Below are 18,354 nucleotides of genomic sequence, written 5' to 3'. Positions count from 1 at the left end.
CCAAATATGGTTAGGTATTAGTCCTCTAGGATTGACTCCAAGATTAACTTGTGGTAAAAATGTCACACAATTTTGACATTGTTTTATTATATGTCTGGCCTGTTCTTTAGTTATTTTAAAACGCTTTTGTAAAGTATTAGCATTGACATGGAACCTTTTATGAAAATTTATAGCTTCTTCTATTGTGGAGAAAATATGTATGTCATGTGTAGATTTATCTGCTAGTTCATTGCCCATACTAAGGGCTCCAGGCAATCCTGTATGTGCCCTGATATGACCTATGAAGAATGGATCTTTTCGGTCCCAGATTAGACTTTGTATAGCGGAAAACAAAGAGAAAACAGTAGAGGAAGGGGAAATCCTACCAGCATCTTCAAGGGAATTAATAGCATTAACTACATACTGACTATCAGAAAATAAATTAAATACAGAATCTTTAAACATCATAAAAGCTTGTAATACTGCATTAAGCTCTACCTTTTGAGCTGATTGTTTGGGTACTAAAAATGTAAAAGTTTGATCAGGAGTAACTACTGCTGCTGTACCATTGTTTGACCCATCAGTGAATATATTTGGAGCATTTATGATAGGGGTTTTTCTTGTCATTTTTGGAAAAACTACAGGATGCTTAGACCAAAAAGACAACAAAGGATTAGATGGTAAGTGATTATCAAATGAAACACTAGTTTTACACAGGATTATTGCCCAAGTATTTAACTCATTAGTTAACTCATCAATTTGATCCATAGTATATGGAGTAATAATTTTATTGGGAGAAATCCCAAACACTCCCTTAGCTGCTTTTATTCCTTTGAGTATTAATTGTCCTACAGCCTCAGGATATCTAGTAAGAATAGTGTTAGGGGAATAAGATAAATGTATCCACAATAATGGACCTTCTTGCCAAAATACTCCTGTAGGAATATTTTTTGTTGGTAGTACAATAAATAATAAAGGCAAACTTATATCAATTCTATCCAAATGCATATTTTCCATATATGTTTCAATGATTTTTAATACTTTTCTTGCTTCAGGCGTTAACATGCGGGGTGAATTTGGATCTGATGGACCTTTTAGAATATCAAATAAAGGTCCTAACTCTCCTGTTGGTATGCCTAGATAAGGCCTTATCCAATTTATGTCTCCCAATAACTTTTGAAAGTCATTAAGTGATTTGAGTTGATCTACTCGTATTTGAATTTTTGGTGGACGGACCATGGTTGAGGATAATAGAACTCCTAAATAATTAATTGGAAGATTTAATTGTACTTTATCTATTGCTATCTCTAGATTATAATTTTTCAATAAATTTGTAAGTGTGGCATAACATTCTAGTAATGTGTTTTTATCTTTATGTGCCAGTAACACATCATCCATATAGTGAAATATTTGTAGTTCAGGATTTTGGTTTCTAAGTGGCTGGATTGCTTTATTAACATAAATTTGACACATAGTTGGGCTGTTAGCCATCCCTTGAGGGAGTACTTTCCATTCATATCTCTGATCAGGACCTTCATGATTCAGTGCAGGGATAGTAAATGCAAAATGTGGACTATCCTCGGGATGAATTGGAATTGAAAAGAAACAATCTTTAATATCTATAACTAAAACATGCCAGGTTTTTGGTAAAGCAGACAATTGAGGAATCCCTGATTGAGCAGGTCCCATAATAACCATCTCATTATTAATGGCTCTTAAATCTTGTAATAATCTCCATTTACCAGATTTCTTTTTAATGACAAAAATGGGAGTATTATAGGGGGATACGGAAGGTTGTATATGTCCTTCCGCTAACTGTTGTCTGACCAAGTCATGGGCTACTTGTATCTTTTCTTTAGTCAAGGGCCACTGAGGAACCCACACTGGTCTTTCTGATTTCCAAGTAATTTTGATTGTCTCAGTGGCCCTTTCTGAAAACCCAATTCATGTCTATTTATTTCTTGATCTATTTGAATAGGTGCTGTCATACCTTGTTCTTGTTCTCTTAATCTTTTTTCTTTCCTAAAGCCTTGTTTAGCCCTAGTAGTGGGCGCGTTAGGATTGATGTTATTTGTTAATGTCAATCCTAATTGATCTAGGACATCTCGTCCCCATAAATTTACAGGAAGATGATCCAATACATAGGGCTGTATAGTTCCTTCACATCCTTCAGGATCCCTCCAATCTAATACCATAGCACTTCTATGGGGATTTGTTGCCACTCCTAGGCCTCGAAGCGTTTGAGTGGCTTGTTGTAATGGCCAATATTTTGGCCATTCTTGACGAGAGATGACACTAAGGTCAGCTCCTGTGTCCAGCAGCCCATTAAAGTCATGTCCTTGAATATTTAATTTTAGCATTGGGCGAGAATCTAAATTTAAAGACAGCATAGCCCAATCTACACCTGTGGAGCCTAATCCCTTGGAACCTCTTTCTACATTACAACTGGAAAATTTATCATGCAGGCTGGGTATTATTAATAACTGTGCTATTCTATCTCCTGGTGAAATTACTGATATACCTCTTGGAGAACTAGCTATAATTTTTATTTCACCTTCATAATCGGGATCAATTACCCCAGGACTTATCATAAGTCCTTTTAGTGTAGAAGAACTGCGTCCCAATAATAAGCCTACTGTTCCTTTGGGAAGAGGTCCTTTTACTCCTGTGGGAATGATTTGAATTCCCATCTCTGGGGTTAGTACTGCTCTGGCAGAGGCGCAGATGTCCAGCCCTGCGCTCCCTCTAGTTTGTCTGATGAGGGATTTAATGGATAATGCGTCCTGGGCACTACCTTGATGGGGCTGTTGGGTTCCTCCATTGCCCCATATATTTGTGGTTTGGGGCCCCGGGGCATTGGGCCCTCTAGTCCGTTTTTTGGCAATGGAGCTTGATACCTTTCTCCACGATATCGTGGGTAAACACTTGGTCCTTGTCCGTTTTTTGATAACGGAATACCCTCTATGGTGGTTTGAGAACGGCATTCATTAGCCCAATGTCTCCCTCTACGGCATCGTGGGCAAATACCTGGTATTCTATTCCTTTGATATCCAGCTTTGTTAAACCCTCCTCTTATGGGGCAACTCCTTTTAAAATGTCCTGTTTGATTACAATTATAGCATGTTCTTGGCCTGGCATCTAAAGCCTGTTGTACTGCTGCTAAGACTTGCCCCTGTTCATTAATGTCTCTACATAATTTAATATATGTGTTTAAATCCTCATGTCTCCATGGTCTAATGACCTCTCTGCAGCAACGATTTGCTTGGTCATAAGCCAGTTGTTTTATAAATGGCATTACCTGTTCTGTATTTCCAAATATCCTAGAGGCTGACTGAATAAGTCTATCTACAAATTCAGCATAAGGTTCATTAGTTCCTTGTATTACCTTAGATAATTGACCTTGTAAGTCTCCATGCCCCTGTAAAGTTTTCCATGCCCTAACTGCATCTACAGCAATTTGTGCGTATACGCCAGGGTCATATTCAATTTGCTGTCTTTGACCCTCATATGGTCCCTTTCCCAATAGCATGTCCATATTTCTTTGAGGGTACCCAGCTTCTGCATTTCGCCTAGCTGTCTCCATGCAAAATTCCTCATTGGCAACCTTCCATAACAAATATTGTCCTCCGTTTAGCACAGATCGACACATGTTAGCCCAATCTGCTGGTGTCATGTCCAAGTTGGTAACAGATTCAACCATGCTTATTGTGAAGGGAGCTTGCGGCCCATAGGTCGTTACAGCCTCCTTTAATTGCTTTATTGTTTTGAAATCTAAAGCACGGTGAATTCGTTGCCCTCCTGCCTGCTCAAGTACAGGGCATGCTAATCTTTGGGGTCCTGCCTCAGAATTCCGTCCATCAACTACGGTAGTTGAGGGCCGCTCAGCGGTAGATGGAGCTGTTGGCTGAGTTACGCCCTCTGGTGATAGAACGGAGTTGGTAGCAACCTCCTGTTGTAATTCTCCACCTGATGGCTGCTTGTCCTCTAAGCTTGCTTTCTTTAAATTTTCCTCTGTCTGACTAGCTTGAGAGACCTTCTCTTTTGCTTGACCTAGCGTTTTTTCTACCATAGTCTGGACCTCTAACAATTTACTTAACAGTTTTTCGGTTTGTTTTTTATTGGATTCTAATCTACTATAACCTAACCCAATAAGGTAGGATAAAACAAAGCCGAAGCAGAATGAAACAAAGACGGAGCAGACAATGGTTGTATCAATTTTCTCTTTCTCAGGGCTGAATAACTTCAAACCTTGAGCCAACCATTTTTTCCAGTTCGCCTGAGAAAATTCTAGGGCTAGGGAGCTCGAAATAAAAACAAAATAAATCAAAACAAGAACACATTGTTTTCTGAGAAGGTCATCCATCCTGTCGCCTTCCCTCAGGGGCGAGCAATTTACTCACCTCTAAGCTTCAGGCGTTCCCCGCACGGGCCGCCAAATGCCGCAGTCTTGGCTGGGCACAGAATCACGAGCCAATCAAGCAGGAACAAAACTTTATTTTGAAAAAGCCGCTAACACTCTCAGCGCCAGCAAGTCAAAAACCGGTCCTCCCACGAGGGTGTCTGACCGGAACCGCGCGCCGACCGGAACCCCCCGTCTCCTCCGACCTCCTCCGGAATTCCCTCCTACTATCCTTCCCCAACCAATGGGAACTCTCCAGCAGTCCCGTAAAGTCCCGTAACTTGAGTCCGGTAGCAGGCCAAGGTGAACAGCGGGAGTCCAGTTTGCATATGAATGTAAATTTTAACATAATCATCTCAGTGGCTAGCTGGCGTCACTTTACAACCAAAGGTGCCATACATCGTATATATGCTTGTGGCTCCTAGCAGATGAGAGTTTCTGACCTCCCAGGTCGGGGTTTAGAGCTGGGATAGGGATGCTTAGTCCTATAGGTAATCCCTCAGTATCCACAGAGGACTGGTCCCAATTCCCCCCATACCAATATCTCAAGATGCTCAAGTTTCTTATATGTGAAATGGCATATAGTATTTGCATAGAACCTACACATATCCTCCTATGTATTTTATTTTTTTAATATTTTTGAGACTGGATGTTATGAAATCACTTCAGCTGATTTTGAACTTGCAATTCTCCTGCCTCAGCCTTCTAAAGAGCTGGGACTACAGGTACATGTCACCATGCTGGGCTACTTTAAATCATCTTTAGATTACTGATGATACCTAATATAACATAAATGCTATGTAAGTAGTAGTTATACTATATTGTTTGGGGAACAGTGATAAGAAAATAAAAATATCGGAACATGTTCAATACAGACACAGTTTTCCCTGAGTATTTTCAGTCTGTGCTGGTTTAGTTCAAGCATGCAAAAGCCACAGATTTGAAAGGGTGACCGTGCTTCCCTCTGAAGCTTGGAGCATTCATATAAACACACTTTCCTGAAGGGTGAGATGGAAGCCAGAAGGAATCACAGCTTCTTAAAAGATCGGGTGCTGCCCCGTGTGGTGGCTCACGCCTGTAATCCCAGTGGCTTGGGAGGCTAAGACAGGAGGATCTCAAATTCAAAGCCAGCCTCAGCAAAAGCAAGGTACTAAGTAACTCTGTGAGACCCTGTCCTTAAATAAAATACAAAATAGGGCTGGGGATATGGCTCAGTTTTCAAGTGCCCCTGAGATCAATCCCCAGTACCAAAAAAAAAAAAAAAAAAAAACCAAATAAACAAACAACAAAAAAACAAACAAACAAAAAAAAAACTGGGTGATTTGTCTGTAGAGAGACAAAAGCCCACCTTATTTGTCTTGGTGTCCCTATTGTGTAGCATTCCTGGCCTCCTGGGAATTTTTCTAGTGAAAGAGAAGGAACACAAAATATACAATGGGGTTAGATTAAAAAAGATTTTCAGTTTTACTCTTAGGTTCATTAAGGGATCTTGTTCCGCTGCATCGGCATGCCACGTTAGTCAAATGTGTGGGTCCTACAGGGACCAAATTAGGGGTCTCTTATTTTCTAAAATTGGTCCTCTTTAGTGGAAATGGTTGAGCATAATTGTTTTGGGGTCAAAACAACTGGATAAGAGGGAGACAGGAATGTGCAGGTGTAGAAGCTGCTAGTGACCCTTAGATCATTGGGGAAAAGAATTTGGCCTTTGATAAATGTAGATACCTGTTTAGAATCAATAAGTCTTCAATGCAAGTTGAAAATTTGATGATGGGCCACTGAAATCTATAACTTACATCTGAAGATTACTTTTATATAAAGGTCATGGTGAAAGATTGAAAGATTACCCTAATATAAAGGATGTGGTAAAGATTCTAAAACATCATATAATTCCTTAAACTTAGAGCACAGCATTTGGTTGATATTTGTCAGCTTGATTTTGAGAATATAAAATTTGCATCTGGGAAAATGAATATCATGCCAGAGAGACTTGATACATCATTTGTGTCTTAGCAGCTTCTACAGGAATTTTCAGAGGCCCTGTAAATCCCTTGTGTGCTCCAAATCGAGTTATCCTGGGTAAATGTATCAGCTTCAAATGTCCGTAGTCTGGTTCAGTTGAGTCTTGGTGCTTAATTTCTTGTCTCTACAGCTTTTGTTCACTATAGACTTACCCTATTATGTTAAAAAAAGTAGTTTGTTTCTTTAAAGTGAACATGAGCATTTTGCATTTAAACACAAAATTATGCAAACGCAAAATTATGATGCATTTCATAGTCACACTGATTTTTTATATTTCTCATAACATATGTTAAAATATCCCGCTTAACAGACATTATTATTATACAACATTTCTTGAATTACAACAGTGTACTCAGTGTAACTAATGACTAGAAATTATATCTATGATTGAGTGTAAGGGGAATGGATCAATCAATATTCTCTGATCATCTTTACATTTGCTTTTCCTGATTTTGGGGGATAAAGTTAAATTAATATACTTAATATTATTTAGATATAGTTCTTTCTGACATTTAAAAAATTTGAATCAATGATCTTTATTTTTCTTCATTAACGGCTGTGACATCTTGGTAAAAATATTTTTAAGGATTAATAAATGCAGTCAAATGCCATAACAGTTGGCATAAGCATTAAATAATTTCAATGAAGAACAACAGACATTTGACTCTTGAAAAGATGAGATTCTTACATACTTTAAGGATTCTAAGGAGAAGGAGATTTCATTGATTTTTTTGCCCATCACAGTCCAGTGTGACTCCTCCATTAGGCAGTGTGGCCATCCCTTTGGTTCTGGCTTGCCTGCTGGGTTATAGCAGGTCACTCCCTCAATGTTTGAAGTAGTTGAACACAGACAAGCTGGTGGAAATATGTCAGTCTTATAGTCTGAAGGTTGGATAAAACTCCAGGGGCTTCAGGAGGTATTTCTTCCACTAAAGGAACAGGGATTTGAAAGTAAATTATTCTTACCTAGAAATTTCTGCCTTGGGTTATTATTTCTTTTTCTATAAGAGCATTTTCTTGTCATTGATTCTTAGTGGCTGATATCACCCAACTAGTATCATGATCATTCATCCCTATTGCCTTTGAACCCTTAGAAGGCTATACTCAGATTAAGGCTGACCAAAAGTCCTAAAGCATCTTTAATTTTGTAAGTCATTTCTAGCTCTCTCTGAGCTTTTGGCACTAGAAGCAGCAGAACATCTAAAATCAAATGTTTAATCATCACTTGAGCAAATTTGCCATCCCAACTTGCAGCAACAGGGATAGAATTGGCTTGTGATTTCACCAGATGACCTTGATGGACCCTAACAATTTTGCTTTTTTACCTTCCCTATGAAGAGAAGATGGTTGAGGATTAGAGGGTTTCTAAGGATTTTATAGCTCTAACATTGTGTAATTCACTAATCATTTGACCCCCAAGTAAATGTTTCACTGAAATAATTTGACCTAGGTCTTGAGTAAAAGTGAGGTGAATTTACCTTGAAGCTAATGAAGCTAAATCTTCAAGGTTCTTCCTTTGGGGGGGGGGGTCCCAACCCAAAGACCTGGCCTAATTTTGTCTCAATAATTTGTCATTTTTTATTTTTATTTTTTTCCTGCAGTACTAGAGGATGAAACCCAGAACCTCACCCATGCTAGGAAAATGCTCTACCACTGAGCTACATCTCTAGCCCTTGTTATTTTTTATTTTGAGACAGTGTCTTGCTAAGTTGCTCAGACTGGCCTTGAACTTTGAATCCTCCTGCCTCAGTCTTTAGAGTGGCTGGGACTGCTGGCTCATGCCACTGTTTGCAGCTGACATTCTTCATCTTTTTTTAAATTTTTTTTTTAGTTGTTGATGACCTTTATTTTATTTATTTATACATAGTGCTGAGAATTGAACCTAGTGCCTCACACATGCCAGGCAAATGCTCCACAGCTGATCCATAGCCCCAGCCTCGGTATTCTTTATCTTAAAGAGCTTCTTCCAAATCAAATAAGCTGTAGGTCTCCCAGAGCCTGGATCCATCTCTGGGTTATAAGAACATAAGATAAACTTTGAGGTAACTGAAGACTTTTCTCAGAAGTGCTTCCAACTGAGAAGGTGAATAGAAAATCACTATGAAGGAACATTAAGACTCCTTTTTATATCTCATCTTTCTGTAGTTTATTGGAATACAATCAATCATGGATAGGCATTTAGTCTTATGTATTTTTGCAAGTCATTTGGGAACAGAGAAGTCAGAACATTTGAAAGACAGGAAATGTCTCAGGATCTAATAAAGTACCAGTTACAGAAGACATTTGGGGATGCTTTGTATAAAAATGTATACTTTACATTTATTCAACAAATATTTTTAAATACCTGAACCATGCAAGAGGTTGGGATGTTGCAAAACCAGAGACATCCAACTCGTCATTCAGGAAGAAGTTTACAGCTTTGTGAATGTATGTGTGTTACCCAGAAAAAAATATGGTTTAAAGTTGGGTCTTGAGCCACGGTTTCCAAAAATTAATGTATGTGGTGTTACAAAAGTCAGGGGTGATGGAGTGGATCAGTTCTCAGCTTTTATACACTAGATGGCACTGTGGGTGCAGAGGAAAACTCTAAATTGGTTCTTTTGTTACTTAAATCTGTTGCCAAAACTATGTAGTTGAGAAAACAACAGTGTGTTATAAAACCTGGGGTAGGGGGAAGGTAGCTGTAGAATACATTCTTAATTACTTTGCAATTAAATGTGTGTCTTCCTGTTTAGACCGCTTAGGTTAGTATGTAAAGTTGTATGTATTATGTCCCCTGTTGTATAAAACCGCTTATGTCCCAATTTTCTAATAATCACATAGAGCTCTTTGTTATCTCTATGGTGCTTGCCTTGAAATGAAGATATCAGATGGTGGTGTGTTTGATGTAATGGTGAGCAATGGTAGAGTCTACTATAGTTCTGTCTAATTCTGAGACTTAAACTTTCCTTTTTATTACCAAGACTTTGCTTTAGTCATCACAGAAATAACAACAGGAGAGTTTCCCCCATATTGGCCGACTGGCTGCACCTTTTCTCTTTGTCAGCTATGAACAGTTACTATTAGGGTGGAATGGTATTCTTTTGGGGGGATTGTGCTTGGGGAAATTTCACACAAAGACTACTAGCAAGTCTAAGGAAAAGAGAAAGCTGAAAATGTTTTCATATCAGAGTTAGGATCCTTAGTGTTTTGATAGTTCAGTAAAACAAAAGCAAAAACACCTCAAATTTTAGAGTTAGGTTGTCTTGGATAGTAAATTGAAGCACATTTTCTCTTATGGTGATGTGCATTAAAAATGTAATTTTCCTTCTATTAGAACAATAGAAGGAAATCTTTGCTTATCATACACAAACAAAATACCTATAGCATACTCAAGTTTGGGAAAGAATGGAAAGTAGGTTCTGTGGTTTGGTTTTTAGGAAAGATCCTGGTATCTTCTTTGCCATTAGTGATGGGGCAAAACAGTGACTTGGGGATATCTGGTCAGTATGCTATTTTTCTGGAAAGCACAGTTGCTTCTTGGAGATTGCACAACAGTGTAAATGAGTACCTAAGAGCTTCTAGGCTTTTACAGATATGTCCCCAGGTTTCTCTCTACGTCTCTTTCCTCATATGATAAGTGAAGAAAACCAGCAGTATTTACCACTCAGCACTCCCTTTGAGAGAGTAGGCAGTTGGGCATTAAAAAGTTTTTGTTGTTTTATTTTGTTGCTTCTTTACACTTTATTCACCATTTGAATAAAATTATAGTCTTTCCTTGGGCAGGAACAAGAGTAACTTGGAGCACTGGTGGGTGAGAAGAAAGAGATTTTATTTTGTGTTTATTTTTGAATTAGATAGTGAAGTGTCATGTCCTAGAGTTTGTTGAAGGCAAAGGAAGGGGCTGGAAAAGTGGGTCTAGGAGGAAGAACTGGCGGGTGGGAAAGGGGAAAGGTAAAATAGTCAAGAGTCAGACCTATTTGGAAAAGAATTTTATTAGTGAGTGTTGTTTGAAGATAGGAGAGGGATAAATTACAGGTTAAAATATGGAATGGGGCATAAAGTTTCAAGTTTGAATTTTCATATCATTGGAAAAATCAGGGGAAGAACAAAAATATTCACAAATGGGGATGTGATGACAAAAGATAAATGTTTACTTATTTGACACAGATTCTTATTTTTTCTTTTGAACCAATGGCAATTATTAAGTGACTTCTGTGGTTTTTGTAAACATGATTGGAACCTACTCTCATAGGATTTTGCCGTGTTTTGTTTGAAAGAGTTTAAAATAGTCTACAAAGATCTCCATGTTCATCTTGAAATCATAACAAACCTTTCAAAACAGCCATAATCAGGGCAAAAGAAAATATTTGATGTTTTGTTTTCCTTTGTTTTGTTATAGAGAACTTTACCTCCATTTCGTGCAAGGCTCCTCCTCTTCCAAAAATAGAAAGGAAATTTCCACCTTACACGGGCTTTGGGTCTGAAGAGGATTCTCTCCGTTCCTGCATAGGCCTTGTGCCCACACCTCACCAGAGGAACTTCAAGAAATTCATGGAAGAAGACAGGTGCTTGAGGGAACCATGATTTGAGTCCTATCTTTTCCAAATCTGTTTGGGGTTTATGACAGTCCTCATGATAAAAAGAGGTGACACAAAGCTCATCTAAGTGCTGGGGTTGTAGCTTAGTGGTAAAGCACATGACTCGCATGCATGAGGCACTGGGTTTAATCCTCAGCACCACCTAAAAATAAATAAACAAAAGTATTGTGTCTATCTACAACTAAAAAATTTTTTAAAAAGGAAAAAAAAGCTCATCTAATTTCAAGTTCAAGGACATGTTGTTGTAGTCTTTTAGTGAAATTGATTAACTTATAGGTATTGTCAGGTTCCTACATGAATGTTTATTTTACAGTATCATCTGGGGAATCATAAAGTCATATCATCCCCAATCTGTGGTGCTTTTTATTATCTATCTGCCTGTATGTCTCTCTCCTGAAGATAATCCCTAGGAAAGGATGTAGAGGAAGGGGTCAGCAAACTTAAAAAGAGTCAGTGTAAATATTTTGGGCTTTGTAGGCCATATGGCCTGTCACAACCATCCAGATGTGCCATGAAAGCAGCCATAGACAGAATGTAAACACATGTGTGACTGTGCTCCAATAAAACTGTTTTTATGAACATTGACATTTGAATTTCATGTAATTTTTAGATATCACAAAATATTCTTCTTTTTATTTTTTCAACCATTTAAAAATGTAAAGACCATGTCAACACAGGTGGCTAGCTGGATCTGGCCCATGGACTGTGGTTTGCCAGCCCTTGTTATAGAGATTTAAATGATATATAAGTGTTTTTCAAAATGTTATTTTGAAAAATAATTAATGTTGTTGTTTTGATTTGAGAGGTTTGGGTAAGTTCAGTAACAACAGATCGCTCACATGGCTGCATATAATTTCAAAAGGTGGATGTTCAAAGTATCCCTAATATTCTATGAGGTAAAATCTGCTCCTGAGTCATGCATGTAGAATCTAGGCACTGCCTAGGGCTACTTTTTTTCTTCTGCAGGGAGAGCAGACTGTGGAGAAGAAATCCAGGGGAAAAGTGGTAGGGAAATACTGCAGCTGCTTCAATAGGATGCCGGCTAAAAGCTGGAGTCCTGCATGAGGAAAATAATGGGTCAGGAGATCCTGGGGAGAACAATGATAAAGGGAATGTGCAGTAAGACTAGGAGAAGGAATTAAGACAGCACCCTGAATTTGGTCAAATTGAATGAGGTCAGATGCTGTTGTTGAACATTTGAAGGAGAGAGAACAATAATTGTGCTATATCTGTAAAAATGGTTGAAATCTTTTTGAGACTTATACAGAATGATGGAAAGTATGCCCTTTGCCATGATGTGATGTTTTGTCTTTCAAGAAATAATCTTTTATTTTTAAGGAGTTAGGGTTTTATCTGTCTATTTATTTATTTATTTTTATTTATTTTAGTTGTAGGTGGACACGATACCTTTATTTTATTTGTATATGGTGTTGAGGATCGAACCCAGTGCCTCACAAGTGCCAGACAAGGGCTGTACCACTGAGCCACAGCCCCAACCCAGGTTTTTATTTTCTAAACTCAGTGCTACTCAAAGTGTGGTCCCCATACTTGTTAGAGATGCTAATTCTGTGCCTCTCCCTCCAGACCAGTTGAGATGGAAAACTCTGGAGGTGGGGCCCAGCACTCTGTTTTCATAAGCCCTCCAGGGGATTCTGAGGCACATCAGTGTTTGAGAACCACTGATCATCATGTAAGAGAGACACTAACTTATTCTCCTTCCTCTCTTATTGATAACAGTGTTTACAATGAGGTTCCAGGGTAGGACTATTTGATGGACATTTCCCGCTAACTGATGTTTTTTAAGGGTTGCCACCCAAAGGAGGTGTGCAGGAAAAAATGTCCTTATTGTAAAAAGAGAAAGAAGTTTTATTATAAGTAAACATGATGAAATATTATCTAGGGTGTTGCTTCTGGAACCCAGGGGTAAAGCAGTTCTTTGTGGGTAGTTGACTTAGTCTCTCTTTCTGTCTGCACTGGGTAAAGTTGCCTACAGAACCCTGACTGCAGACAGCATTCTGTTTGTGTCATTTTATTGTGGCTAGAGAATTGTGGTATAGGCACAAATGTCTTTAATTTTATTTCTTTCTGTCCACTGCTTGTTCTGTGCTAGGAATACACTTCTATCAGACTCCTCCCACACAGTGACCTTGTTTCCATAGTAACTAGCACATTCGGCTGGAGACTTATGCATGAGTTTGAATGACCCAAGGTTTCAAAACTGTGAGAACCTAAGGAAGATGATCTCACAAACCATATAAAGATAGTTTCTTAATGCAAATTAAGAAAATGTGAATTTGAACATGAAATTATTCATGACATATATTGATTTTATATATTGCTATCGAATAAATTTACTGGGTGCTATTGTTATGAGGTTAATGCTGTCTACTATGAGTAATTGGAGGATAACATTTCAAATTAAAGCCTATGAGGTTTTTGATAGACATGGAGATCATCTTTATTGTCCAGGTAAACATCACTGCGATGACCTGCTGGGCACATTGTCTAGTCTGACTTGGGAGAACTAGAATAATTTCTTTGTCACTGTACCAGACTGATTTAGTAACTTTGTTCTCTATGTGCCCACAGTATTCTGATGATTGTTTCTCTAATAATATTACTACTACTCTGTTATACCATTAAGCAATTAGTGGTTACTATCTACTAAATACTTTATAATACTTAGTATCATTTTATCCTCAAAACAGCCTTGGAAAGTAGATAATTACTGCACTCATTCTTCACTTGAGGGAACTGAGGCTCAGAGAGGCTCTGTAACTTGCCCAAACTCAAACAGCTAATTTTTAGTTGAGCTTGGATTTGAATCTCTTTTCTGGAGTATGCCTTTCTTATTGCAAAAGCTGTACTTATTACAGGTGTGAAGACTACTAATTTATGCAATTTATGGGCTCTCCCTAAGAGTTAGAACAATGCTGACTACATACTTAGGGGCAGCTCAATATTTTATTCAATATGAAGAGTAATGGAGCCAGGTGTGGTGGCACATGCCTGGAATCCCAGTGGCTTAGGAGGCGGAGGCAGGAGGATCCTAAGTTTGAGGTCAGCCTCAGAAACTTAGAGAAGCTCTAAGTAACTTAGTGAGACCCTGACTCAAAATTAAAAAATAAAAAGGACTTGGGGTATAATTCAGTGGTAGAATGCCTCTGGGTTCAATCCCCAGTTACCCCCTCACCACAAAAAGAGGAGAGGATGAATAAGTGGACAGAGTAAGAGAGTAAATATCCACTAATCCATTTCTTAAAGATGGAAGGAAGGGACAGATGGCTTCCTACCAGGAAGGTTAATAATATCCCATACTTATGCTATTCATGACTATATAGCATCCAGAATTCATGATTTAATCTTTTAAAAAATATTTTAAGGTATAGATGGACAAAAATACCTTTATTTTATTTATTTATTTTTATATGGTACTGAGGATCAATCCCAGTGCCTCATTCGTGTGAGGCAAGCATACCACCACTGACCTACAACCCCAACCCTCATGATTTAATATTAGTTTCTCATTTGTTCCAGATATTGTCCATCTGCTATCCCCATAAGCCATTTTCCCCCTCTTTAAATTTTTTCCCCATCAATAAAAATAAGCCTTTATGTGTTTCCCAACCACAAGACTCTATAGCTCTAGCTACTTTTGAGGCTTTTAGTAGATGTGTAGCTCGGGATGATCCATTCATTTTCTTTTTTTATTATTAGTTGTTCAAATCATTACAAAGCTCTTGACATATCATATTTCATACATTTGATTCAAGCAGATTATGAACATTCATTTTCTTTATCAACAAATGTTTCCTGTCACCTGCTGCATGCCAAAGACCAACCTAGGTATTTGCCATAGTTGTGATACTTCTATGAACAAAACAGACACAAAGGTCTAGGGTTATGGCTCAGCAGTAGAGCACTGCCTACTAACATGAGTGAGGTACTGGGTTTGATCCTCAGCACCACATAAAAATAAATAAGATAAAGATATAAAAATTCAATAACATAAAAATTATTTTTAAAAAGACAACAAAAACAGACACAAAGCCCTGCCTGCCTAGAACTTTCATTCTAGCTGCAAGAGGTATGTAAAAGATAATGATAATAAATAATACAAAAAGGCATTATTTAGTATATATAATGTGTTCAATACCATGGAAAAGTAAAGAAAGTATTAAGTTGCTGTGAAGAAAATAAAGAGAATTTGGGAGTATGGGGTTGATGAACATCCCTGGTTGTAGTTTTAAATAGTGTGTTCTGATGCACCCGAGGGAAGAAAATGTGTTCCAGGCAGAAGGAACAGTCAGTGTAAAGGTCCTGAGCAAAAAGCATGCTTGGGATGTGCAAGAACCATCCAGAAGGTCGACTGGATAGAGTAGATGAGTAAAAGGCAGAATACATCGAAATAAGGTAAGAGAAGTAATGGGATGGGATCACAGAGGGCCTTATAAGGAATCTTTTGACTTTGAATGAGAAGGAGGGAATCCCTGGGACATTTAAGCAGAGAAGTGACTTGTTCTGACTTGCATATTTAAAGAATCCCTCCAACACAGTGTTGAGAGTAGACTGTAGAAGACAATGGTAGAATTGAGACCAGTTATGAGGCTACTGCTGTAGTCTAAGAGGAAAGTTATGGTGGCTCAGATCTGGGTGAATGCAGTGGAAGTGATGAAATTAAATAGTGGATTCTGGAAATATTTTGAGGGTAGAGCCAGTAGGATTTCCTGACAGATGAGATATGTGTTACAACAGGAGTGAGGAGCTAATGTTGTCTCTCAGGGTTTGGTCCTGAGCAACTGGAAGGGTGGAGTTGCCAGCCACTGAGATAGGAAAGACTGTAGATGAGTAAGTTTGAGGGCAAGAGCAGAAGTTCAGTTTTAGAACAAGTTTGAGATGTTTGTTAGCTATCAAGTGGAAATATTGAAAGGCAGTTGGATGTATGAGGATGGGGTACAAGAAAGCGGTCTGAGCTAGATAGAAATTTGGAAGGCATCCGTATGTACATAGTATTTTAAGTCATGATGCCAAGTTGTACTAGAGTCTTCAGACTGGATGAGATCATCAAGGGAGAAAATAGATACATAGAGACAAGTGCATGAATAAAACTTGGGATACCCCAAATTAAGTAATTGGGAAAAAGAAGAATAACAAGCAAAGGAGACAGAAAAGGAACAAAGTAGGAGAGATCAAACCCAAGAGAATGCAAAATTCCAGAAGTCAAGCGAAGCAAGAGTATCATGGAAGAAGGAGTGGTCATTTTTGCCAATTGCTGCTGATTGGTCAATTTTGATGTGGACAAAGGAAAAATTAAGGATTGGAATTGGCATTATGGAGGTCATCATTAGCCTCTATAAGAACAGTTTAGGTGGAGCAGCCCTAATGGAAGTGTATTTAAAAGAAAATGGGAGACAAATTCAAGGTGGTGATTATAGAAAATTGTGTTATATAGTAAAAGTTAAGACATGACTCTTGGATCTAGGAATTTATATATTTGGAACAATGGGAATAAACACAATTTGAAAACAACCAACTAAAAGTACAAGTTTATATAACACAAAATTGGGTCTGAATAGAAGATTAGCTGGAAGGGCAGAATATTGTGATAAAGAATGTTTAGAGAAGTTTGATAATTAGCTTCTTTGTCAAGGAAGTATATGAAGACTCTTGCAGTGGTTCTTACAGTGTGCTCTGGGGACCACCTCATCAGAATCTCCTGGGGTGCTTACTAATAATTCAGGTTTCCAGAGTCAGGTGGATACTGAGTCCATATCTCTAGGGATGGGACTCTGGATTCTACATACTTAATAAGCTTCCCAGGTGACTTTTATACACAATAAACTTTGTCTTAAGATTTTATTGAGATTGTATTCTTGATTGATGAGGTCGCCAGAACACTAGATTTAAGTGAAAATTTGGCATGTTGAAAAGTTCACACTTAACTTATACACTTGTAAATTTATGTAAGTTCTATGAAGTTACATTAACAGTAGTATTCATTTGCCCAGTGACTAGACCTCATTTGAATATTTCAGGTATCTGAAAAGTTATGGGTTTTTCATGAGAGAGGGCTGGTAAATCTATTTGTTACTTATAAGTTCAGTTATGTGCCAGAGAAGATAGTTGACAAAGCATAACTGGCCCTAACACTATGTGAGGTCCTCCTGAGGCCTGAGAACTAGGCACTAAGAAAACATCAATGGCCTCTGGGATGTTTTGCCCAGGCTGCCTTGGAACTAGCTTTTCAAATGGCTGCACTCTGTCTCACTTGAGGCCTCAAGCTGAGAATCTTGGCACCATGCTTTCTCAGCCCAGGTTCTTGGATAATTTGAGAAAGGCACAGAGAAAAGCACTTTCTGCCTCTATGAACCAATATTACTATGCTTTTTATCACTATGATTACAAAGAGTGTATTTTGGCATAGGAGACTCTTCAAGTAAGGACCTCTCTGATTGGAGTCATGACAGGGAAAGGACAAAGGCCTGATTTGACTTTGTGCTCCTTCAGGCAGTGATTTTGATTTTCGAAGACCTCCCCAAGGCTTACTGTTTGTTACAAGGTTCACCTTTCACTAGCAAAGGTGCACAGACATGCTTCTGCTTAGAAACCATAAATTAACTTCTTCAGTGACCAACAAATCACCTCTGGGAACTTTTAATTCTACAGTTTGATCTCATGTTCAGCCTACTATTTTATTCATGCACAGAGTTTTAAGTTCAACCCCTAGTCTGTATGGGTATAGCTTTCTTTAACCATTTATTGAGTATAGTAATTATAATGTTAAAAAGTGCTATATTAGGTAGTCATTAATAAGACACATTGCTTCCCCTTGGAAAATAGACCTGCAATGGTTACTTGCAATACAGGTGATAAGTGCTATTAAAAAGAACAGGCTGTGCTGGGGTTGTGGCTCTGTGGTAGAATGCTTGCCTTGCATGAATTAGGCCCTGGGTTCGATCCTTAGCACCACATAAAAATAAATAAATAAAATGAAGGTGTTGTGTCCATCTATAACTAAAAAAATATTTTTTTAAAAGGAAGAGGCATGGCTGCTATTTGTTATAGCATTTGAAAGGGAAAAGTTAACTTTTCTCCCAATGGAATCAGGAGTGATGCTGGGGAGATAGGGGAGAAGTCAGGGAGGCGTGGGATATGGAGTACAAAGCAGAAGGGCCATGGGTGCCAGATAGTGGGTAGTAAAAAAATGGAGGTTGTCCCAGGCATGGGCAGAGCACACCTTCTGGACTAGCTCAGGCAATGGCGCCAGGTGCTTGCCCTTCTATTTGACATGATTACTGTGATTGGTGCCAGGTTTGTCATTACAGAACACCTGATGAATGTGATTGGTTTGAGCAGCATGTTTATGACATTTGTGTT

General features: G+C 38.3%; 1 protein-coding gene across 1 annotated transcript in view; it reads left to right on the top strand.

The window, feature by feature from the left end:
• The window catches only part of EFHC2 (EF-hand domain containing 2), a gene marked incomplete at its 5' end in the record, with an annotated part of 214,004 nt that overhangs the window by 112,409 nt on the left and 83,241 nt on the right, over positions 1-18,354 (top strand). Inside the window, one exon of the mRNA XM_081277962.1 lies at positions 10,779-10,944. Coding sequence (XP_081134088.1) covers positions 10,779-10,944 — 166 coding nt within the window. The remainder of the gene's footprint in view (positions 1-10,778; positions 10,945-18,354) is intronic.

This window comes from Spermophilus citellus (assembly GCF_964194105.1).
Source record: "Spermophilus citellus genome assembly, chromosome: X".
NCBI lineage: Eukaryota > Metazoa > Chordata > Mammalia > Rodentia > Sciuridae > Spermophilus > Spermophilus citellus.
This window is presented reverse-complemented; position numbering and strand designations above follow the sequence as displayed.